General features: G+C 50.6%; 1 protein-coding gene across 4 annotated transcripts in view; it reads right to left on the bottom strand.

Moving 5' to 3' along the window:
* The window catches only part of Osbp2 (oxysterol binding protein 2), a 164,168-nt gene that overhangs the window by 15,767 nt on the left and 124,764 nt on the right, over positions 1-23,637 (bottom strand). For all 4 annotated transcript variants that reach the window (XM_047562035.1, XM_047562037.1, XM_047562036.1 and 1 more), the window contains 3 exons: positions 14,679-14,935; positions 454-646; positions 76-193 (listed from right to left, as the gene is read on the bottom strand). In XM_047562035.1, coding sequence (XP_047417991.1) covers positions 76-193; positions 454-646; positions 14,679-14,935 — 568 coding nt within the window. The remainder of the gene's footprint in view (positions 1-75; positions 194-453; positions 647-14,678; positions 14,936-23,637) is intronic.

Here is a 23,637-nt window from a genome sequence, read left to right as displayed (position 1 = left end):
ACATAATGGAAAAGGATGGTCCTGGGGGAGGTTCCTTACAGGTCACAGCTGTCCCCGCTGGGGGTGAGTGCCCACCTGTCTTCCTTGGGCTGGGTGATCACGGTGATAAAGGATGTGGAGTCTTCCATGGCATCAAAATATTCGGTATCTTCATCTTCCTCACTGTCCTCTCCTTTGGAAGTCAAGAGGCTTCCTAGAGATACACACAGAGCCACTTCCCAGTTTGCAGCCTTTAAAAGGGCTCATCCTGAAGAAGTCCAGAACCAAGGACTTGACTCACCCTGGCCCCACTCCTCTACCCTCTTCTCTCATCTGGTCCCCACACAGGCACATTAAGGGGTATGTGTGTGGGGGCTGGGATGCACAGCAGAAACTAGGTAGAGACAGTTGGGAGAGGGTGACTGAGGGTGGAAGGATGGAACAAACCTTGCTGGCCATTGTTCACCCACTCACCCTCACTGAAGCTCTTGTTGGGGTTGGGGGGCCGGCCAGGGGCACTGCGGAAGGCCCGCTCGAGGCTGTTGTGCTGCTTGGCCAACTGTTCAATGGTTTCCTCCAAGTGGACGCGCTGTTCCTGCTCATATTGCAGTGCCCGCTGCCATTTCCGGCTGTGTGTCTCAGCTAGTTCCAGGAAGTCCTTGCAGGCCTGGAAGGGACAAGTGGCCTTATGAACTCTAGGTTATGCAGGGGCAGGGAGGGAGACCCTGGGGTTGCCATCTAGTTTCCCTTCCTTTTGCCAAGATGGTCAAACACATGCCCACTGTCCCGCTGGTTTCCATGGGAATGTGGGAACCTGGGCCTTTTCAGACATAACCCAGGAACTAGCACCTTCTGGCCAGCTCGCCCTAGATAGGATGCTATTTGGAGAACACTCAACCTGGGATATTGCTGGTTGACATGCTGCTTCCCCACAGTAGCCCCATGTAGCTGGAGGATGCTCAGTTATTGATCATCACAGCTGGAGCTCCAACTCTTTCCTGCCATGTCCTCACTGTGCACTAGGATTGATGTTTGTCGCAAGTCCCTGCCCCCATGGGAACCCAAGGCAGCTCAAGCCAGTACCAGGCTTTGCACAGAAGGAAGGAAAGTCACATTCTGTTATACTGCCTGACCCAGAGAGGTAACAAATCTTGTCTGGTAGAAGAACTAGGACTGGAAATTTCTACCAAGTTACTTCATAGTCTCTATCACATGACTCTGCTTTTAAGGTTCCCTCTTCAGGCTGTGGCCTACTATGACATTCAGATTCTTTTCATCCTCCACATAGGTGGTTCCACCATACTTTTAAGAATTGGGTAGGTCATTCTGTCCATCATTACAGCATAGAGGAAGGCCCAGGCCTCAGCTATTCCTGGAGGGAGTGAGGTCCAAGCCAGGGACATCTGAATTTGCCCTTTCCTGATTCCTTCTTTAACCCAGGAGGAGGGGCTGCATTTTCTGGGCCCAAGCCTTCATAATACTCTCGGGCTGCCACCCTCCAGCACTGCCTTCCCAGCCCTTGCTGCAGCCACCCACATGGAGGAGCGCTGCTGGGCTCCACATGTCACATGCTGTCCAACCCTACAGGTTTGAGATGTGATTTCCTGGAGGGAGACAGGCACATGGGCCTCCATCTGTGACACAAGGATAATGGAGCAGTTTCTCAAAGGGCTGTTGGGGGAATGGAGGTGATAAGCACTGGTGGAGGGAGTGTTCAACAGATAAGCCCTCATGGGCCACCAGCTGCATCTGCATAGGCCCCTACATTTTTAAGCACTCTATCTGGTAGGTCCCAAGACCTCCCTTGCTTCCAGCCCGAGGAAACTGCCCAGCCCCACTGTGGTCAGGCCTGCTCAGACACCAGCCTCCACTGCAATGGTACATCAGTGAGTTTGTCCAGCCTCTCTAGTGACTGTGTGGATCTCTCTTCATAGTAACCCTTTCCCCAAGAGATCCCCAAAACTAAGCAGGTATTTCAGAACATGTGCTGGCTCAGTGACACCCTGCCCAAGGACTCTGACTGATGGGAATGGGAGGGATGGGGTATCCTGGGGTTTCCTCTGGGCAGCAGAGGTAGACCAGCCCAAAGTAGGTGGGCATCCAATGGCTCTGAATCGGGCACCCTGACTGGGCTCAGGTGGCTTGTCCAACCCACAAGGACAGCCTGATCCCTGGTGGGAGGCATGTCTTGGTGATAAGGGCCTCTAGTTTGAGGCTTAAGGGTGCTAACGGCTCAGCCTTGATCCTGATGTGTCTTTCCTTTAACAGCCCCATTCTAGGCAACTCCTTCCACCATCTCCCCACTAAAATTCATGTGGCGAGGCAAGGTGCCTCCCACCCCTATTCAGAAGATGTGCAGACAGGGCCTGGAGATGGGGTGTGAACTGCCCCAGGAAACCAGCAAAACATAGAGGGGAAAAAGGCACATTATCGGAATCTGGAAGACGTGAGTTCTGGCAAAGCCACTCAGACTGTCCTTTCCACCTTTCCCCAGAAAGTCTAGGTGCTGGTCCCCACTTTACCACACCTAAGCAGGGATTTATACTGACAGGTGTCCTGGCACAGAATGGGGTGGGGAGAGAGGCCTTCTTGGGCATGGAAATAAATCTCCTTATCTCATGTGTTAAAAGTCCCTGAAATTGGGTGAGGATGCGTTCAGAAGTTTGAAAGTCTGGGGATATTTTGAATATGCAAATCATGTAAGTCTCTTTTGGGTGTAAAGTTTCAATCACTGGCAACTTGGAAATATAGCTTCAGGTTTGACTCTACTGCTTCCTGGCTTGTCACCTGGAACGAAGACCTTTAGTTCCCTAGGTCCTAGAGTGGTCTCCCTGCCTCAACCAGAGCCCCATCTCTCCCTCACTGCTGTAGGCCTCAGGTGGGGAAATCTGATAACGGACACAGTGACAGCCTGCCCCAATGGCCAGACCAGAAGGCACTTCTTTGCTGCTTCTGTGCCAATAGGTACAAGAGGAAATGAATGGGCAGAGTATCCCTCTGGGCACCCCAGAAACATTCCAGATGTGCTTACGAGCCCTGTGAGATGGGTGGATAGAGATCTTCACCCCATTCCAAAATGGTGGACCTAAAGCTCCACGGTCACATGGCAAGGGAGCAACAGAGCCAGATCTGAAATCCATGTCCTCAACCCAGAGCTCAGTCTACCTCCTACCTCAGGCTGCTGCTTTTGAAAGACTCATGTCCCCAAGTTACCCTTGCTTCCCCACAGCCTTAAGTTTGGCCATAGGGTCCAGTCAAGTTAGTCTCCTTCCACCTTTTTGCTGACCAAAGGAAGGAATCCCCAATATGGGTGGGCTGCTGTTTCTGGACACCAGTCAGCAGCCAATCCAGCCTCACAGTGGGTGCAGAGTGTACATGAGCACTTGTGGAAAAGTGCCCACACCTCCCTGGGAAGGCACCTGGTGAGCCATTTCTATAAAGAGTAACCAGGGTAATAATTCATATCAAGAGATATGTGGGCTTCTTAGAAGCAAAAGCAAAAGCTACTTGGGAGGTTGAGGTAGGAGGGTTGCAAGTTCAAGACTGGCTTGGGCAACTTAGCAAGACCTTGTCCCAAAATAAGAAATAAAAGGTTAAGGATGTAGCTCCATGGTACAGCACTCCTGGGTTCAATTCCCAGTACTAAGAAAAAAAAGAAGAAGAAAGAAAAGAAAAGAAAAAGCAGAAAGATGAGATTATAGAGCAAAAATCAAAGATGAATTAGGTTCCCTACTCTTCCCATCTCCTACCCTACCTGTTTACGGGCTTTAGATTCTTAAGAAATTATCATTTTCTCCTCCAAGGGAAATGTGTTTCCTACAGACTCCAATGGCTGTCAGCCATTGGGCTGTCTCCCAGACCTGACTCCAATCCTTCCCCAGCTCATCTCCTGGACTCCAGTGCTCCCCAAGCCCTCAGGTGTGACCCACTATGTACTATGCTTCTTGCCTTTCCCTGATTGATCTCAAACATATCTGGTTATTCTGATGTGACCCCCACCTCCCCAACTCCCTTACTTACTATGGTCAGGAATGCTTGGTGCATTCTCATGAGTGCTGGGGTAGTTGTTTCTCCAGTGAGCATGAACAAGGAGGAAATGTAGGCTCAGGAAGGCCACGGTACTTGCTTAAGCCCCAAGGAGGTATCTGCAGGGCCAGCGTCCAAGTCCCTGTATACCCCACCTGCATGCCTCCCAGGGCATAAAACCATTGCTGCTAGTTTATTTAGTAAAGTTGGATATTTATTGCTATCTGGGAGCCCCTGGAAGACAGAGATATAATATTCCAAAGGATCCCATGGCCTTCCTAATGTGGAGCTGGGCTCCTGGGAGATGCTTGCTAACAAGGAGCCCTGTTTAAGCAATAGGGCCCAGCCCTGACCTCAGCAAGAGGAGGCTGTCTCCCAGGGTAGCAGGAGTCATCAGAAGGCTGAATGGTATAGCATGACAGGGAGAAGGAAGTCAAATACCCTGGACAGCTGGGGCCTCATTTAGTTCACACATGGCCAGGCTGGGCTCATACAGATCATAGACTATCACAATCACCCAATAAGGTAGATAGGATAGAGGCTGTTCTGTCCTAATATTGAAAAGCTCACATGGGTGGACCCAGGGCCTTTGACACTGCCATCTGTGTGTGTGTGGGGGGAGGTGTACCTGTAACCTTGGTTACCCTGTGGTCCGAAGAAGTCTATGTGCCCCTCTACCCACAATGCACCCACCTGGTATCCATCCCCAATTCCCAGGGTCTCCTCTGCTGCTGCTGGCCACCTCCAGGCCCCATCCTGTCTGCACTGTGGAGAGAAGCAGAAGCCCAGTCTGGCCCTGCTGCCCTGGAATGCTGAGCTGGGCAGTGCCCTGTAGACTGTGTTTGCTAAGCTGGATTAAGCCTGGGGCCCATCTGGGGGCTGGCAAGGGGGAGGCTCCTGAGGCCCCAGGGAAGGCCTGGCTGATCCAGGCAAGACTGGAATGTTATCATTTTCCCTGAGGTTCTGTGACAGCTATACCTGAGGCTAGAAAGCTGTGCCCACCTCTTAGCAGGAGAGACTTTTGCTGACCCAGCACCCCTACCCAAACCATACGTGTCCTGAATCATTTGAGGGGGGCTGATGGAGTCAAGCTGGTAGCCAGAACCAATGTCTAGTTCCTGAATGGGGTGCTACCTTACTGCGCACCCTAGAGTAGGACCATAATCTCCTGGTATTCGGCATTCTCATGGTATAAATGGAAGGGCCAGAACCCAGGACTCCTATAGAGTCCATAATTATGTGACCAGTTGGGTCAGTTGTCCTCAGGGTGGAGATGAGGTTCCAGTTTCCTGGCTCTGGCCCTTCCTCCCACCCCACAGGGTTGCAAAGAGGGTACCGGTGAAAGGCCAACAGAGAGCATGGGTGCTTCTGAGATGCAGAAGGGCTGGCCAGGGTGCACTGTTCCCTGGGTAGTGTGGTTCTGTCTTGGTGGGGAGCCTGTTGAGATACCCCAATACAGAGTGAGAACTTCCAAGCCCAAGACAGAAAAGGTGGGTCTTCCATATCAGTGCTGACCCCACTTGGTTCCACATTGGAGAGTCCTGGCTGCTTATCAGGGCTCTTCCTTCAGGAATTCTCCCTTCTGAGAAACTCAAACTGGTGAAGGAGGTTGTGAGGGATGCACACCCAGGGGAAATTGAGACAGGGGCCATACTGTGTGAAGTCTATGGAGAATTTCTGCTGGTTACCAAATGGGTGTCCATGGGACAGATAGATTCTCTGACCTGGAAACCTCTGCCCAGCTGTACCCCGGGAGGACAAACTCTAATCGCTTTTTCTGTTCTTAATCCTAATCCTGCCAGTGACCTCACTGCTCCTCAAACATAAGCAGGCATGGGGTCAGACTGCCTGGTATGTGTGTGGCCTGGAAAAGCCTTTCAATTTCTTTGGAGGGTATGCAGAACCAGGACCCTATCTTGGTCAAACCCTTTAGTGGTTTCTCGGAAATAGTTTCCTCCACACTAATTTCCCTCCTAGATGGGGGTGTGAGGAAGGTACCAGAGAACTGGTGGACCTGGACTGGGCAGTCATTGGGCTCACATAGATGTGGTGAGATGGTCCTAATGCCTGAAGGGTCTAGGCTGTGAGATTGGTTCTGTCTCCAGCCACTAGGATATGCAGCAGGTCCTGGGCATGGAGAGGGCAGGAAAAGGGGCTGTCTCCACCTGTGGCAAGGCCAGTCTGATGTCTGTCCTACTATAACAGCAATTTGGGAAGTCATTTTTTTTCTGCCTGTTACAGTATAGAGGTGTGGGACTGAGGCTGCCCCCCGCCATGCTGATCTTCATGTGGCCATCATTACCATGAACCCTCACCTTTCACACCAGGGGATGCACTGTGGTCAGTGGGTCTCTCCTCTCCTCTCACTGAGAAGCCATGGGATGGTCTCATTAACACAAGAAACCCAAACTTAGTCCAGCAGAAAGGAGCAGTGGTGAGGCTCAGGCTGGTTTTCTCTGGTCTAGAGGCTGCCACACTGAAAATGCTTGGCCATCTTAGCCACCTAAGATGATGAGTGGGGACTCCTGGAATTCTGGGCTCAGCCTACGGTTCCTCTGGCCAGCCAATTTGCCATGTTCTATATAACCACGTCCTGACCCCATTGAGGCTGAGCTCGTAGGGCAGGGCTGGGTCAGCCACCTGCCTGTGTTGGCTCCTCACATGGCACTCAGCACAGCCTGACCAACAGCTGGGGCTCTAGCCCTTCCCTAGCACCAAGGGGTTCTCCTTGATGTGACTCAGTCTTGGAGTTGGTGAGGCAGATTTCCACTTCAATTAAAACTTTAAAATAGCCCTTTCCATATCCAAAACAGTTCACCCCTCGTGCATAGGAACTAACACCATCTGGCTGCCAGTTTGCCAACTGATTCAAAGACAATTCTGGAATCTATTTTTACCCACCTCCCCAGGCCCCAAGTGAGCAAGCTGTCAGGAGCAAAATAGGGGTCAGCTGGACAGAAACCTGTCCCACAGGCCTGGGAAGGAGCAGGGGCCTCTCCCCACTGCTTAGGTTGGCCCAAGGAGCCCCATGTGGTCTTCTGGGTCATGGTGAACCAAGTGAGGCTTCAGAGAGGCCTTGGAGCACTTCCAGTAGTAAGCCCTTTAGACATGGGCTTTATTTCTATGAAGCTTTGAGTGCCACACGTTACTGACCTCTATCCATGAACCTGTCCTCACCAGCTTCTGCCTTCTAGTTTTCCATCTTTCCCCTCTCAATGCCTGGCACTGTACTCTTACAGCTCTCTCCAACTGGACTATCCTCTCAGGCCAAGTCCATCTGAGTCCTAGTTTTGTCAGGCACCCATCCTCCATGGAATTTTGCATATCCTTGCTGTTGGGATTTCATAGGTGACCGCATCCCATCAGCCAGCTCTTCTGCGGGTTCTGAGCCATGTTTCTTGTGAGACGCTCCCTTTCTTGGCAAACTCAGGGACCCAGAGTACAGGGTTGGTTTCTGTATCCCTGCTTTCTGTATCCTTTGGGCACCTCAATGGACCTTGGTCATTTTATGGGGCTTGTCTTCCAGCCGGTTTTGCCCACTTGCTAGCTACACAAAACCTGTTCTGGGGAAGCATTCTCTTACATTCTCCAGAACCCATGTTGGGTGCTAAGGGGATTCAGAGAGCAGGGGACTCTTTTTCTAGTGGCTCAGGCCCACACCTTGAAGACTTTCCTGATGGCCTTGCTTCCCACCCATAGGGCAGTGCTGCTGGCCCTGCCTTCAACTCAGAGCAGCACTGCTTATTTCTTGCCAGTGCCAGCTCTACTCTCCCCATCCTCTGGGCTGCCCAAAGAGTATCTGATGGCCTGCACTTGCCTTGCTGACAGCCCATTCTCCAAGAAGTTGGTCTTGTTCAAATGACAGATCGTTTCACTCATTCTGAGAAGGGAGAGCACTTTAGTACAGGGTCCCATGTGACTGGCCCAGTGTCCCGTCTGATCTTCCCTCCCATGACTCTCAGCCTTCATTCCATGTGCAGACAGGTGGGCACTCCTGTTCCCCAGGCGCCTCTCAGGTCTAGTCAGGGTTCTCCTGTGACCTCCTATCCCATCCTGCCTCATTGGTTCTTTCTTCTGAAGGTCTTTCTGCCACTGACACTTTGTATCATCTACATGGTTGCTGCTCCCCCATGGAGGATGCAGGGCCCATGAGAGCCAGGGACTGTGTCTAGAGGAGAACCTGTATGGGTGGCAGAAGGTTTCCTGTGTACCTCCATATCCACCAACAGCTGCACAGCTCCCTCCCCACCAAAGTGCTCATAGGTGCTTGCAGGGCTGATCTGAATTATGGGCTTCTAAGGGCCATGAGGGGTCAGGCGGTCTGAGGGGCCTCCTCAAGAGTCACCAACCACAAGGAGCCTCTACAAGCTCAGATGAGGGTGGTAGTGTCAGGAGCAGCCTGACTTGCTTGGGCCCTACCTGTGGGGACATGGAGGAGCTGACAGGCACAGCCCACAGGTTACTGCAAAGCAGGACCAAGTTCAGCGGTCAGTCCCCCAAGGGACTCAGTGTTTCAGGGAGTTCAGTGCTCAGTGTTTCAGTTACCAGCATCTGTCACCTATCCCTCAGTGCCTTCTAATGGAAACTATGACTGCCCTCTCCTGGCTGGAGCTGAGAGGAGGAGGAGGAAGAGTAGGTGTAAGTGGGTGGCATAAGAAGGTCCTGAAGGCTCTGTGGGCAGGAAAATGTGTCTGTGGGACACTCACAGAAGAGAATACTTCCCATACAGGCATTTCCACCTGGACAGAGAGATAGAACTTGCTCCCTCAGTCAGGGAAGGGAGCATCCACATTACCCTGAGGCAGGCTGGCCCCCAGAAGGACTAGGCAATACCATGCAGTTCTTCTGCTCTGGGCAAGAGCAATGGGGCCCAACTCAGCCCAATCCCAGGCATGCTGGGCCTGGGAAACTGGTGGTTCCAGTCTTTCCATAAAGATTCTCCCCCTGGCCAGTCGTGGAGATAACTCAGAGACAGGGGCCATTGGGTCACACAATAGCCAGGCCTGCAACCCCCAGGCAAAATGACCATTCTGGGCCTCAGGGTGGCACCTGAATAATGCAGATAATGATGACAACAATGAAGCTGTAATGACACCAACTTGACGTGGCTGTTGTGAGGCATAAAGGTATGAGAAGGAGACTTGGGAGTCTGCCGTCACACCGCCATCCCACAGGCCTGTCCTTCAAACCAGGCAGTTTGCTTCACCAAAAGATAAATTTACAGGAAAAAAGAATAAGCCTGACTGGGCATGGTGGCACATGCCTGTAATCCTAGTGACTCAGGAGGCTGAAGTAGGAGGATCACAAGTTTTAGGCCAGCCTGGGCAACTTAGTGAGACCCTGTCTCAAAACAAAAAAATACACATATAAAAAATTAAAAAATATATATAAGAGGCTGGGGATATAGTTCAGAGGTAAAGTACCCCTGGGTTTAATCCTCAGGACCAAAACCAACCAACCAACCAACCAAACAAACAAAAACTAAAAACAACAACAGAAAAAGCCTGGAGGGTTTCTTTTCTCTACTTTATATAAAATACCCAAAGTATGAGCTTGCTACATGTACTAATTTAATCATTCTCCACCTTAAACCAAGGGATAGACCCAGTATCATGCCATGAGGCGTGCCCTGGTATACAGGTCTGGAACATGGGGAGTGTATCCCATACGAGGTGGGCAGAGCACTTCTAACACTGCACATTGGAGTTCAAGGTTCATTCCAAAAACCAAAGTCATTTAACAGTGCTGCAAGTTTTCTCTTAAATGGCAGGCTAATTCACAGTTACCAAAACAGTAATTCAAGCAGGGATCTGCTGGACTGGCTTTTATCAGCTCAAAAAAAAAAAAAAAAAAAAAAAAAATCACCCACGAGGGTATTCTGTCAGACACTAAGCAATTCGTTCATTTGCTCTTGTGTCCTCTTTCATAACCCCTCCCTGCTCCCCTCTCTCATTTGCTGAGGTTCCCACTTTCTTGGCCCTGTGACAAGCATGGAAGCTATGGGGCTATTGGGACTGCAAAGGGGACTGTGTCTGTCCTGTTCTTGCAGGGAGGGCAGGTCAAGATGCTGTGGTAGAAAGGCCCATGAGACACCAGAGACCTGCAGATGGGGGTTGTAGGTGATGTTGAACTGGATCTCTTGCCCCCAGTTAAGGATAGGGAGTTTTTTTTCCCTACCATGAGGCAGCAGGCTATAGTGGGACATTCTTAGCAGCGGTGACCCTGAGCCCTTTTTTCTCTTCCCAGGCCTTACCTCGCCATCAGTAGGTCTAACCATGGATGCCCTGGCTCTCAGGGTGTAGAGGTGTACACGACTGGCATTTAAGGGTTACTCTCCCATGAGGTTGTAGTCCTAGCACCTTCCTAAGCCCTCTCCATACTTGGATTTCAAGTGACCAGGTAAGCTGCTGGCCCTAGGTCAACATTCCTTTCGAAGGCTGCACCACCAAACATACATGGGAGAGCACATTGCTAGGACATCTGCTGGACTCTGACCTCTGGGGGTGGGCAGCACCTATCTGTTCCCTGCTGAGCCCCCTCCTGGCACAGGCTGGGGTAGGATTTAGTAAACAGTTTCTAAGGCCTGGGTTAAATGCCCACCAGACAGACTTCTCTAGCCGTATAAACCACACAGCATGGCTTTGCTACATGGTAAGAGGGATGGTACAGCAATGACAAGGGCATGGAGGGGTGAAGCACTGCAGTGTCATTGTGTCCCCAGTCCAGAAGTATCCTCTGAACATCTATTTCCCTCGAACACACAGGGAAGAAGCCTTACTGGATGAGAGGTGAGGACACTACCCTGCCCCTCAGGGGGGCTGTGGGCCTGTGGCATGGGCCTGTACAACTATCACGGAGCCTGACACTCAGGAATTGTCAGGAGGCCCTCCCTCCTCAGCCCCAGTGGGAGCTTATGATAGGCTTATGATATTTAAAGACTTATGATATTGAAGCTCTTTCCCGAATTTAAAGGAGTTTTAAATTGTCCCCCTGACTTTTCTCCATAAGGCTGAATAATGGCAGAGTCTTTGCCATCTTGGGGAAGTATAAGGATAAAGTGCAGGCCTGTCTGAGTAGGAGGAGGCTCCTTGTCATGGGGCCTCTGCAGGATCATTTCTTTGTGGGGTACAGCTGGCTGGCTGGCCCTCACCTTCTGCTCCAACATGATCCAGACTCAGTCAAAACATACAAGGTTGAAAATGTGGAGCCATTCACCAGGTCTCAAATACAGCAACCAGGAGCAGGGCCTTTCCTATCCAAGGGGCCAGTGGGAATAGATTCCCCAAATTCAGGTGTGGGCTTCTGGGAAACTTTCCAGTTCATAGCACAGTCAGGTTGGGAGTGGGAAGTAGAACCCCCACATCTGGCAGTGATATCTGGAGGGAATGGGAGGTAGCAATTTGTATCTTCTGGGGATAGCTGGGGGTGGCCTCCATCTCTGGGTTCCCAGCCTTTCAGGAGGGGTCCTGGTGATCAGCCAGGGTGATCAGAGGCCACATGGCAGCTCAAAGGTAAAAGATATACGAAAGACTCAGAGAGATCCTAAGCAGCTATGAGGCCCTCACTTCCACATCCTAATGTCGGAGTGCAACCACAGCAGGAGGGGGCCTCTGCAGCCCTCAGGGGTCTCACCCTCAGGGGCCACTACTCCTGCAGTGGGCCACACACAAACTTGGGTTTGCATCCCCGTTTGGCAACACTGGGCATTTCAGGTGACTTCTCTGAGCCTCAGTTTTCACTCCGGCGCTAAGAATACATAGTGGTTCTAGTGAGGCTCTTGGGAGTAGTAAGAGGTTGTGGGCTCAACAGGCTCCCTGGGGAACTGGGGATAGAAGATAAATGGTTATAGGAGGAGTTACAGCTCCTTGGTCCAACCCCTTCCTTGTAAAAGGCATGGAAGCCAACGCGGGCCAGTGGTGACCCATGTGATTACCTTCAGGCAAACTTGCCTGCATGACCCCTTGGCACACAGTAGGGGTTTGGACAATTGGTGGAGCCATACAAAAGCTCTCTCAGAATTAATCTGGTTCCTTCCAGGTTAGGAATGACTGTCAGAAAGGGTCTCCAGGAGAAACTTGGGCCTCTGGGCTGGTGTCGACTACAAGTATTGTGGTAGCCCTCACTCCTGCCCTCTCTGCACTGAATTGAAGGGCCCTTGTGTCAGGCTCACACCAGCCGATCTACAGACCCTAGCCCAGGGTACAGCTCCTGACACTCAAGGCCAACTATTTCCCTAGAGTTGGTGCTGGAAAGAGACCTCATAAACAATCCCAGGTGGCTGTGCTTTCCATAAAACAACTCATTATGCACTTAGAATGTGAGCTGTTTTATGGCTCTGTAAACAGATGAGCCTCTGATGCCTGAAAAAAGATAGTGCTAGACTAGAACCAGTTGTGAGGCTTGTTATCTTGGAGAAGCCAAACCTGTTTCTTCAAGGCCAAGTGGCCTCAGTCTTGGGTGGGAGGTAGTGCCAGGGAGCTGAGCCAGGGAAGCATCAGGTGGACACGGGCTTCCAGATGGACAGGGAAGCATGACTGCAGCCTTGTGTCATTAAATGAACAACATCTGGGTGTGTCAATGATGGAAGTACAGGAACTTGGGCCCATAAAGTCTATGAGCTGTAAGGAGGATGGTGACTCAGGAAGGGAGATGGAGGAAAATGAAAGCAGAATGGGGCCAACGTGCAGGGAGGTCAGTCTAGCACCTCTGAGCATTCTCCACACACTAGAGTGGACTGTAGTCTGAGCACTGTGGCACCTGGGGATTTGGGGATGGACAAAGGTACACACACTTGTGGTCTGGGAGAAGGGCTCAGACTCAGGTCCCGGGTGGGGATTCCCAACACCAAACCCAGGCACTCCAGGCCTGAGCGTGTCTGGGCATGTGTGGGTGGTGGGATGGCCCTCCTGCCCCACAATCATGCTGCCAACAGGCTGGTGAAACAGCCTGCAGTGGGCTCCAGCCTCCATCTGCTCACCCTACCTTTGGGTTTCCTGTAAGGCCTGGAGCATGGTGCCAACTTCTAGCTCAGCTCTCTCTAACTCCTGAACTTGGAGGCTTGGTCCCCCAGCTGGGGCTTACCTGGGCACTGGAATTCCCCATTGTCTTTAGCCAGCCCAATGGCCTTCCTGAGCCACATTCCATAGACCTCTATTTCCCCCAAGTAGTAGACTCCATTTCTGCACTCCTCCCCTGCCTTGGCCACCCTGTTCCCAGCGTGTTACCCCAAGGGACCTCTGGCCTGGATGTGCCTCTCTGGGAGGCTGTCCTTGGAAGAAGATTATTGCAGTCAGACCTGAGTCTATTTTGTTTTTGTTTTTTGTACTGGGAATTTAACCCAAGGGTGCTTTATCACTGAGCCCCGTCCCCAGTCCTTGGGTTTTTTTTTTTTTTTTTTTTGAGACATGGTCTCTCTCTCAGTTGTTAAGGCTGCCTCAGTCTCCCAAGTAGTTGGGATTACAAGTATGTGCCACCAGACTCAGTAGAACCAAGTCTGGATGGTAGAGGCCTGGTATTATGGTTTGGATATGAGGTGTCTCCCAAAAGCCCCTGTGTTAATGCAGGAATATTCAGAGGTGAAATGATTGGATTGTGAGAGTTATAAACTAATCAGTCCATCCTATTTTGAGTGGGGTAACTGGAAGGTAACCGTGAACAGGTGGGGCATGGGCAGAGAAGGTAGATCACTGTGGCTCTGCCTTGGAAGGGTTCATCATGTGGCTTGGTTCCTTTCCTCCTTCTCTCTGTGCTTCCTGGCTACCATGAATGGAGCAATGCTCCTCCACGATGCCCTTTTCCATGATGTGCTGCCTCACCTTGGGTCCAGAGCAATGGACTCAGCTGTCTCTGGACTGAGACTTCTAAAACTGTGAGCCCCAAACAAACTTTTCCTTCTATAAGTTGTTCTTCTCGGGTATTTCGGTCATAGCAATACAAAATTCACTAACCCACCTGGGCAACACTCACCAGGCAGAAAGAGGAAGGGCCCAGAAGTACAGTCAAATGTTATACTTCTGTCACCATAGATTGACCCTCCAAGTTTCCAGAACCCAGGGAGAGTAACCAACTTCCACACCTATACCTCTTAGTTTGTGGACTCTGGTTACTTGGTTTGTCTAGCAGGTTGGTGTGACCCGCTGGTAGGCTCAGCTCCAAAGTTCTTCTGGCTAATGGAACCCCAACCCCAGACCCCCACCACACATACCTGTCTCCTTTCCCCATGCTTATGTGGATTCTGATCCCATTGCATCTGTGGGTTGTACCCAAGGCAAATGAAAGCAGGAGCAGTTGTGAGGGTCAGGATGGCAGCCATGTCCCTACTATGTTGACCCACTGATTCAGCTTCTTAACTTTGGGCCCTGACCTTCCTCACACATGACCAAACCACCTGTAAGCCTCAATCAGATTCCACAGTCAACTGTGGTTTCCACCAAATAATTAAAAAGAATGTCCACACCCAATAATGGCCGAGAAAAGGAGCTGACATAGAGAATGCTGGATAGTGCGGGAGGTGCTAGCTTTGGAAAATGGCTTGGAGCCCCAGAAACAGAGCTCTGGTTTGTTAAGCACCTCTGGTCACCCAGTTAGGGTCCACAGTGCTGCTAAAAGGGAGTCCCTTGGTTTTGGGGGTCCCCCTCACTTATGCCCAGATGGTGGGGGGGGTGGGAACTCACATTGATCATAGCATTTGAAGTGATGCGGAAGAGGGTGGCTCTCTCATTCACGACCTTCAGCTTCTCCCCACTCTCAGATGGAATTCTGAGACTGTCTAGTTCATTCAAGGAGCGCTGGAGAGCAGCACCATGCTTGGCAATGAGGTCATTGCACGTGCTGAGGTCATCTAACTTCAGGGAGAGGTTCTTAAGGGTGTGGTGTAGCTCACTCTTATCTGCTGGGGAGGCAGTCTCTTCGTCGTCATCCCCAGAGTCATCTGTGAAGGGAAACAGAGTTGCTGTGGTTGTTTCCAATCAACAAGGCCCAAGAACCAAGGAAGGCAGAGGAGGAAGCCCTTCATTTAAAATGAATGTTTCCCTAGATTGTGCCCAAAGCTGCTCCTGGCCATGGTGAGGGACCTGCTCAACCCTGGCCCAGCCAGCACAAGCCTACCTGAGTCAATGGAAGAGCTTAGACTTAGTTTTAGAGAGGGGTACTACTCTGCAGGTGCCTTCATGCAGGGCACCAGCTCCCCTAAGTTGTGGCCTGTGGGCAAGTGTGGCCAAAGCTGGGTGGAGAGGTAGAGATTGTTCAGTGGGCACAGACACCCCCAGAAAAGAGCCTCAACTCCCTTCCTGACCTTATAGGCCTACCCAGTCACACCCAACTGTCTCCTATTCCTTGCAAATGCTTAAGCTTGCTTGGGGCTTTCACCCTATGTTTCCACCCTCTGGAGTCTTACACCTCCTCCGCCTCCTCGCTGTCTCACCCCATTCATCCCTTTGAGACCTAGCCCAATGCTGTCCCCCTTTTCAAAGTCACCCCCCAGCTCAGGCTCCAATAGAAGCTATCTGCTCCCTGTCTCCTCACACCTCCACCCTGGCCTGTCTTCCTGCTGATCTGCATCCATCTTGCCTCTGGAGAAGTATGGCCACTTGCTTATGGAATGCCTTCTGTGTGCAGACACAGGCTAAGGGTAGGGACTGAACCATCCGCAGGGGACATACAAAGCAACGAGTGCTCTCCCAGATGAAGTCATGCCCAGGCCATCTTGCTAGTCCCCTCTTCTCACCAGGCTGTTGGGGCCTCCATGCAAGGGGCCAGGCAGCCCTCTGTCCCCACTCCCACCTTCCCTCTCACCTCTCATGGCAGCTGCTCAGGAGCCATCATTGCTCCTCTTCCGGCTAGCCAGGAGCTGCTGGGCCATGGGGGCCTCTGAGGACAGCTGGCCTGGGGCCCTGCAGCTGTCTAAATGCTCAGTACAGGATAACCAAGAGGTTCACAGCAGACTGTAAGTCCCAGAGCTGTATCTACTGAGGACTTTTTGAAATGCCTTCTTTCAGAAATTATCTGCAAGCCTTTTTTGTTTTTCAGAAGGAAAAAATCTGTAACTTGATGTAAAATTAAACAAAAATTCAAAAAAATGAATGCATATTATGAGAGAACAGATTTCTTCTCATGGCAGGCAAGGTGTGTGTGGGTGGACAAGGCTAAGTTGCTGTTCCAAGTGCACTGTGAGCCAATGGCAGGGCCAAGTCAGGCAGCTGCATGGGTCCCAAGTAAGGGGGAGTGTCCAATGCACACCTTGTCCCTGCTGGCCACAGAGATCTTGGACCAGCATCCAGGCAGGGGGTAGGGAGCCTCCCTACCAACCAGCCCAATCTCAGCCTCAGAATGGCCCAGCCTTGGGAAACCACATGTACTGGGCCAGTCTTTATCCAAAGATGTTCTGAATCTCACAGTGGAGGTCAGTAGATGGCAGCTCTTCCCTCCCCACAGGCAACAAATTGTAGATTCCAAGTGGCCAAGCCACAGGCTTAGGGCTCAGCTGTTAAGGAGAAGAGCAGTGAACTGAATCCAGGTCTGTCTGCCAGTATGGCTTCCTCTCTGGCTCACCTCAGAAAGGTTCCACCAGCTGATGTGTACTCAGTCTTTCTGAGTGCCAGGACTTGGGGAGGGGGCTACCTCAGGTAGTGCATGTGATGACCCAGCAAGGTAGGCCTGGGGCAGAAAGGTGCATAGAAATTTCCAGGGCTATGAGGTGAGTGTACTCTGGAGCATCCAGGTGTATCTGGCATCAGAGCCTGAGTTCTTATGACCTCCTATCACTGAGATGTATTGTCACCTTCCCAGTCTAACAACCAGAATGACTGACCAACAACCAGGCAGAACAGCCACTGACTCTACTCTACACCAGGAGGGCCACTGGGATCAGGTGTGGCTGCAGGTCAGCCTGAATGTGACCCCTGGTTCTCAAAACAAGAGTGGAGGAGAGGTGCAAGTACTTAATGGAGCATCTTTCCCTGTGGCAGGTCAGGGGGCTCCATACTTCTATTTAACTTGTTATTAAATGGATACTTTTGCAAACAGCTCTCAAGGTCCAAGTTCAGGTCCCCAGAAGCATGACAATGTGCTTGTTCTGCTGTCATGTCACTGGCTGTATTGGAGGCAGGACAGGAAGAACCACGGTCAGTGATTACTGACTAGCACAGTCAATTCACAAAGATGGGCAGGGAAAGTCCCTCCCAGAGGGACAGTGAGATCAGAAAAATGAGGAAGGGTGGGATAAGAGGGGGCAAATGAGTGAAAGAACAAATGATTTGGGGGCCTGTTGGTTCTTGGCACATACAGCAATTGGCATGTCACACACAGGAGGGTGGACAAAGCAGGTGGGAGGGGTAGGGCATGGAAGGGCAGGCTGGAAAGGGAAATGGTGAAGGGCCTCTGGCACAAGCACAGGGGTCTGGTCCCTTATCCTTTGGCAGAAGGGAATGTGTGGCACATAAGCCATGGTCTGTGGGAAAGATGAGATGGATAGCAGGTGGTATGATGGGCAGACCAGAGGGACAGAGAGGCCAAAGATCTGGTTGGGCCAAGGCCAGGGTGGTCACAGGAGGTCAGGGGCTGGAGAAAACAGGAGTGGATTTAGGCAGAAAGGACCCATGAAACCAGCCATACACATGGACAGTGGTACCCACTCAGCTCCAAGGCCATGAACGACTAGCCATACTCCTGTACAGTTCCTGCATAGCTGCCATCCTTGAAGGAGTGGGTGGGGGAACCCCCACCCACATTCCAACAGCAAGACTAAGATGGTTCAGAGGCACAATGGTGTGACCCATGTCAGTCTGGGCAGACTCAGAATTAAATAATGACAGGGACTTGGTCTCCAGAATGGTGACCTCTGGCCACACTGAGTCCAGAGGTCTCAGGTCCAGGTAAAGAAACTTCACAAGGAGGAAACACACATTGGAAAGATAAATGAAACAATACATTTGTCTCTTGGTATCATCAATGGACTGGTTCCAGAACACCGGAGGATACCAAAATCCAAGAATGCTCAAGTTTCTTATGCAAAATGGCATGGTATTTATGTACAACCTACAAATGTCCTCCTTATACTAAATCATGTCTAGATACTTATTAGTTCCAAATAGTTTTAATCTGTGATTGAATCCTCAGATGTAGAACCAGTGAACAGGGAGAGCCAACTGTGTTAAGGACACAAATAAAATCTATTTAATGTGACAGTCCTCAAACTAGGAAAAATAATGGCATTAAGTTAGTTATGCTTTCTGAAGGAAAACCTCACAGACATCCATCAAGAGTCATAAAAATGACTTCGTGGCTCCCATCCTCCACTTCTTCCCCTATAGGGATCTCTACTAGGAGGGGATTTATTCCAGAGCAAAGAAAGCACATGGATACATGAAGTTATTTAGGGCTGCAGTTCACAAGCTTATGGCTTTAGGGTTCTCAAGCTTTCATGACCCCTATACCCTCTCTGTTCCCACATTCCACTGGGAATAAAACTCAGGGCTATGGAGTAACCTGGAGAGACAAGAATCTGATTGTTACAAAAAAATTAACAGCATCAACACAGCAAAGGCTAAACTACGTACTAACATAAAATCCAACAGAAACTTTGCAATTGCATTTTCAAGAGGAGGAGCAAGATAGCAATGAGATCTAGGGCCAGGTCAAAGTTACCCTGTGGGGCTAGATTCACAAAACAGCCCTCCCAGTCACTCTGGTAAGTCTCCATACCTGCTCAAAGGCAGAGGATGTCCAGCTGCCCTGTGGAGGTATGAAAAATGAAGAAGTAAGAGGAGGCTTGAAAGCCTGGTTTTCGGTTCCCATTCTGCTCTGAGGCTTTCATGTGGTTATCTCCCTTTTAAGTCTCAGCTTCTCAGGTGCACAGCAAGTGCTCCAATCCCCTTCTCACTGGTCTGTAAAGGACCTATGTGCTGGGTGATCTGCATCAGCTGGAATTATCACCACCAACGGCATCCTGAATGTATTGCCTCTCCATTACATTCCAGAGAATGCCAGTCCTTTTAAGAGATGATGGAAGCAAGAGGTCTATCTGGACACTGAGAGGCAAAAGGTTTCATTACCCAGGATGCAGTGCAAGTTTGGGGCCTGTCCCCACCTAGATGTGGGAATGAACCAGCAGATCCCTGGCAGGTGACACCTCTGAAAAAGATCCCAGAAATTAAGCCAGCAGTGGGAGCTGGGAAAGTGGCATTTTGCTGAAGGGCTGCTGTGGGGAGGGAGGCTAGCTGGGTGGCAAGATGGCCCCAGGCTCATAGTCACAGGCCCCATCAGTTGGCCCTGCTTATCTCTCAGGACTGCTATAGAGAGCATCAGAAAATGTCCCTTATCCCCTCCAGAGCCTCAGCTGTCCAGCTCTCCAAGAAATGGCTGTAGGAGTAAAGAGAAGGCCACTGGCTCTGGGTGTGAAGCCAGGTAACCCCATCCCTACCCTGGTGTCCTTAACAGATTGCCCAGAGCCTCATCATTTCCCTGTCATCCAGGAGCTCTGGCCCCTCCTCAACCTACCTCTAGTCCTCAGGTGGGTTCTGGGCCCAGGAAGCAGTCACAGTCTTTGCTGAGCTACATAAATCCCCAGATTGGGAGGACAAGACTCAGAGCTGCCTCTATTACACTCCCCCATTGGAGTTGAGATGGCTCAGGTCACTTACAATCCTAGAGAGGGTGGTTTCCTGGCTTTGGAGTCATCTACTTGTCTGGGCTTCTCCTGCAGTATCTGTGACATAGAAATCATTTTGTCCCTGCAGTCTATCTCTGTTCAGAATTGTGGAGTTTGTAGGGAGGCAGGCTCTGGCCCTTGAATATGGGACAACTTTCCAACAGTGAGGAGGCCCAGAAGGACAGGGTGATGTGCAGCTCGTGGGCCTGAACTGGCTGGCACAGCTCCAAGTCCTTACTACCTTCTCCACCACTCATTTCTCCTGTTTTCACCATAGGCACTGCTAGCCAAATCAAGGGTGGAGTCTGGTAGCAAGTGTCCCAGCTGAATCCAGAGTGACATTCACTCCTGGAATGGTCAGGCCAAACCCCAAAGGGCAGACCAGCCCCTAATCTCCCTCCAGACCATGGACAAGTCAGGCCAGGCCTCTTTCATTCAGGATACCTCTTTGTTTTCAGAAGGGAAAACTTAGACCCAGAAGAGGAAAAGGGGCTTGGCCAAGGTCAGGTGTTGGAGCAGTGGTACCAACCCCTGCTGAGCTCCTTCCTTCTCTGACTCAGAAAGCTCTTTCCAAGTGGCTATGACACATTTGCTGATGGCTCAGAGACTGGGCAGATAATCCTGATGTCCTGCTGGTTCCCCTGGAAGGAGAGTAGAAGGTTAGCAGGGGTCACTTCTCCATGTGCCTGTTCTTAGTCACCCCAAGGGGCAGGCTACTGGCCCCTGATCACATGCTGTGTACTAATGGCTGACAGCAGGCTCATGGGGAGGTCTGCAACCACAAAGAGTGCTGATAGAGATGCTGTGTCTCACCTTCCTTCCCTGCAGGGGCCTCCTGAGAGTGGGGCTGGGCACTGGAGGAAGGCAGGGGGAGATTGCCTTTGCTGAGCAGCAGCTGGGAGCAAGGGGTCAGTCAGAGGAGCATTAAGTCATGTGTCACCCATCCTCTGCTGAGAAGGACCTTTCAGCCAGTCCATCAGGCCTGTTCTCAATGCTTGCACCCTCTGGCTGGTCTGAAGCATGCCTCTTTCCCTCTCTAGAGTGCACAGTGCTTTCTTCTGGCCTCATGGTGTCCCTTTACCAGCTGCTTTCTGCCCACTTCTGCTGAACCTGCTGCAGTTACTTTGCCTCATTTGTTTGGGCCACTGAGTGGTTTTGCATGTGCCTAGTACTTCTGGGAAATGCTGGGTGAACTGTACTCAAAACCAACCTGGGTCCCAGAAACTCAAGAATCAAACTTGGAAGAAGCAGCTTCCCACTGGTCAGCACTGAAGCAGTTGGGCAAGATGACAGGTATCTCACAGTAGGCAGCAATAACAATCAGAATGATTGCAGTAGTGGCAGCTGAGGCTTACACAAGGTGCCAGTGTAATGTACAAAGCTGCTCCCCCGCCCATTCCATTGCAGTCATTTTCCCTGCCTCCCAACCACTTGTCAATCTGTGAACATCCTAGCTAGCAATTGGTTCATCAGTCAGTTTGCAAGTATCCTTCTCCAATATTGGTCCCCTGTTTGCCCAGCGGAATACAACTGTTTACTATAGCTTCCCCACCATCTTTTCCCATCCTTCTGTCTGTCCTCCTCACTTTTCTCTATCCTCCTGGTTTTCCACTCTCTCTAGCCTGCACCCTTTCTCTTTCCTCTCTTTTCCTCTCATTTTCTCTCCTACCCTGCAGGGAGACACTCTGTTTGCTTAATAAACTCCCTTATGTGATTTCCCGTGTCCGGCATGGTTCCGTGGGATTTCCTTACAGCCAGACTTTTTAAAAGCACTGGACAAAAAACTCATTCAATCTGTGTACACTTAGCATCCTCATTTTACAGGGGAGAGAGCTAGGAAACTGAGGTTTGGAGTGGAATGGTCCTACGGTGTGCAAGTAGGAGACCCGGGGTCCTAGCCCATGTGGCCCAGCTCTAGGACCACAGCTCCCCACCACAACTCTCCTAGCCATTCCATCCACTTCTTGTGTCTCACTGAAGGCCACACTGACAGAATCTCTAGGAACCTGGCCTGAGAAATAAGCTGCAACATTGGGACAGGCATACCAGGCATACCTGAGACTATAGTGACTTCAGGTCAGGGCCTGAGCCCTGACTTGCTTCCTGAACGATTCTGTTCTTGCAGGACTTGTGAGAATATTTCATTTTGCTCTATTGGCCCGTCATCTCATTCTCCATCCCAGACCATCAACCTGGCCAGGAAGAGGGTAGAGCTAGAGTACTTGCATTGGAGGGGGGCTGTAGACACTGTCACCCAGGTCCTCACTCTAGCAGAAAGGCTGAGGCTCAGTACAGAGGGCATCTGAGTTGAGATGGCTGGGCAGTCCGATAACAGTAGATCATATCCACCGACTGCTGTCCAAGAGCCTGGACCTACAAAGAAATGGCTCACAGAGGAGGATAGTGACCCAGGGAATCAAACCTGAGGGTTGATGGAGGGAGCAAGAGGAAAAGCAAGATCAGGGGTTTCTGCTTCCCCCTCCTCCTGTTCAGGAAAGAGCCAGTCACTTCCCAGCAGGATCACCAGGGTGATCTTTCTGACCTCCTACATGGGCTTCCCCAGGTCTTGCATGGCCTGCTGCCTCTGTGCTGCTGGTCCTGGCATACTTCTAATGTTCAGATCAAACACTCAGAAAAGTGATTAACCAGGATCCCAGTGAGCTGCTCTGCCTCCTTCAAAGGACATGACTTCTGAAATAAGGACATCCAAGCAGGAAAGGTGGGAACACTTGCTCTTCCCCAGAGACAATTCAGGATCAATGAGGATCTCTGTCTTTCCATTCAAGTGACTTCCTTTTGATGGTGGGAAACTGGGCCTGAGTCTCCATGTACAGTTCTCTGCCAGTGGTGCTCCTGGGCTTCCTAGCTAAAGTAACAAAGGCGCATAGCGCACAGACTATGGAGTAAAGCAAGGATAACTGACCTCAGTCTTCAAGTCAGGGACAGAGCTGAGAAATGAGGCTTAGGCCCACTCTTGCATGGCAGGACCCCATGGAGCAAATGACCAAGAGAGACACATTCCCACCCATTCATAGACACGACTGACATAGCCATCTCTAGGGAAGCACTGATTCCCGAAATACCATCAACTTTACCAGTTACATAGAAAAATGAATTCTCTTTTATTTAAAGAGAATAAATCCATAAAACTCAGGTTACCAATGAGTTACAAGGCAGTGGTCATGACTTCTCTGATAATTTTGGTGGGGCTATCAGTGTGTGGCAGTGACCTTCCATTCATGGGAAGCTTCTGTTGGGTATGAGTATTGCAACCCATAGAGTCTATACAGGGCTGGCTGTGACCAAATTCACAACCTTCCTAGAACTTCAGAATGTGACCTTATTTGGAGGGGCTGATGCAAATGCAATTAGTTAAGGTGAAGTCACACCGGAATACTATGGCCCCTTAATCCAATGTGACTGCTGTCCTTATAAGAAGACAGAGGGATAGAGACAGAGATTGAAGTGATATGTCCACAAGCCAAGGAATGCTAAGGATTTCTGCCAACATCAGAATCCAAGAGAAAGGCATGAGCCATCTTGATTTTAGGCTTGTGGCCTCCAGAACTGCAATAGAATAAATTCCTGTTGTTTTAAGACACCAGTTTGGGTAATTTACTATCTTAGGGTAGCCCTAGGAAATTAATACAATGTCTTAAAACAATACTTTTATTATCTTATAGTTCTAGAAGTCAGAAGTCCTAAAATCAAGGTTGTGGCAGGTTGTTCCCCTTCTGAAAGCTCTAGGAGAGACTGTTCACCTTTTTTAGCTTCTGGAGGCTACCCTCATTCCTTGGCTGGAGGTCCCTTCCTCCTTCTTTAAAGCCAGCAGAGTAGCATCTTCTAATCTCTCTGCCTCTCCTGACTTTTATAGGGACCCTCATGATTATATTGGGCACACTTGAATAATCACCCACATCTCAAGATCCATAACTTAATCATATCTGCAAAGTCCCTGGAATTTGGAAATGGACATTTTTGGGAGC

The sequence above is a fragment of the Sciurus carolinensis genome, chromosome 8, assembly GCF_902686445.1.
Source record: "Sciurus carolinensis chromosome 8, mSciCar1.2, whole genome shotgun sequence".
NCBI lineage: Eukaryota > Metazoa > Chordata > Mammalia > Rodentia > Sciuridae > Sciurus > Sciurus carolinensis.
This window is presented reverse-complemented; position numbering and strand designations above follow the sequence as displayed.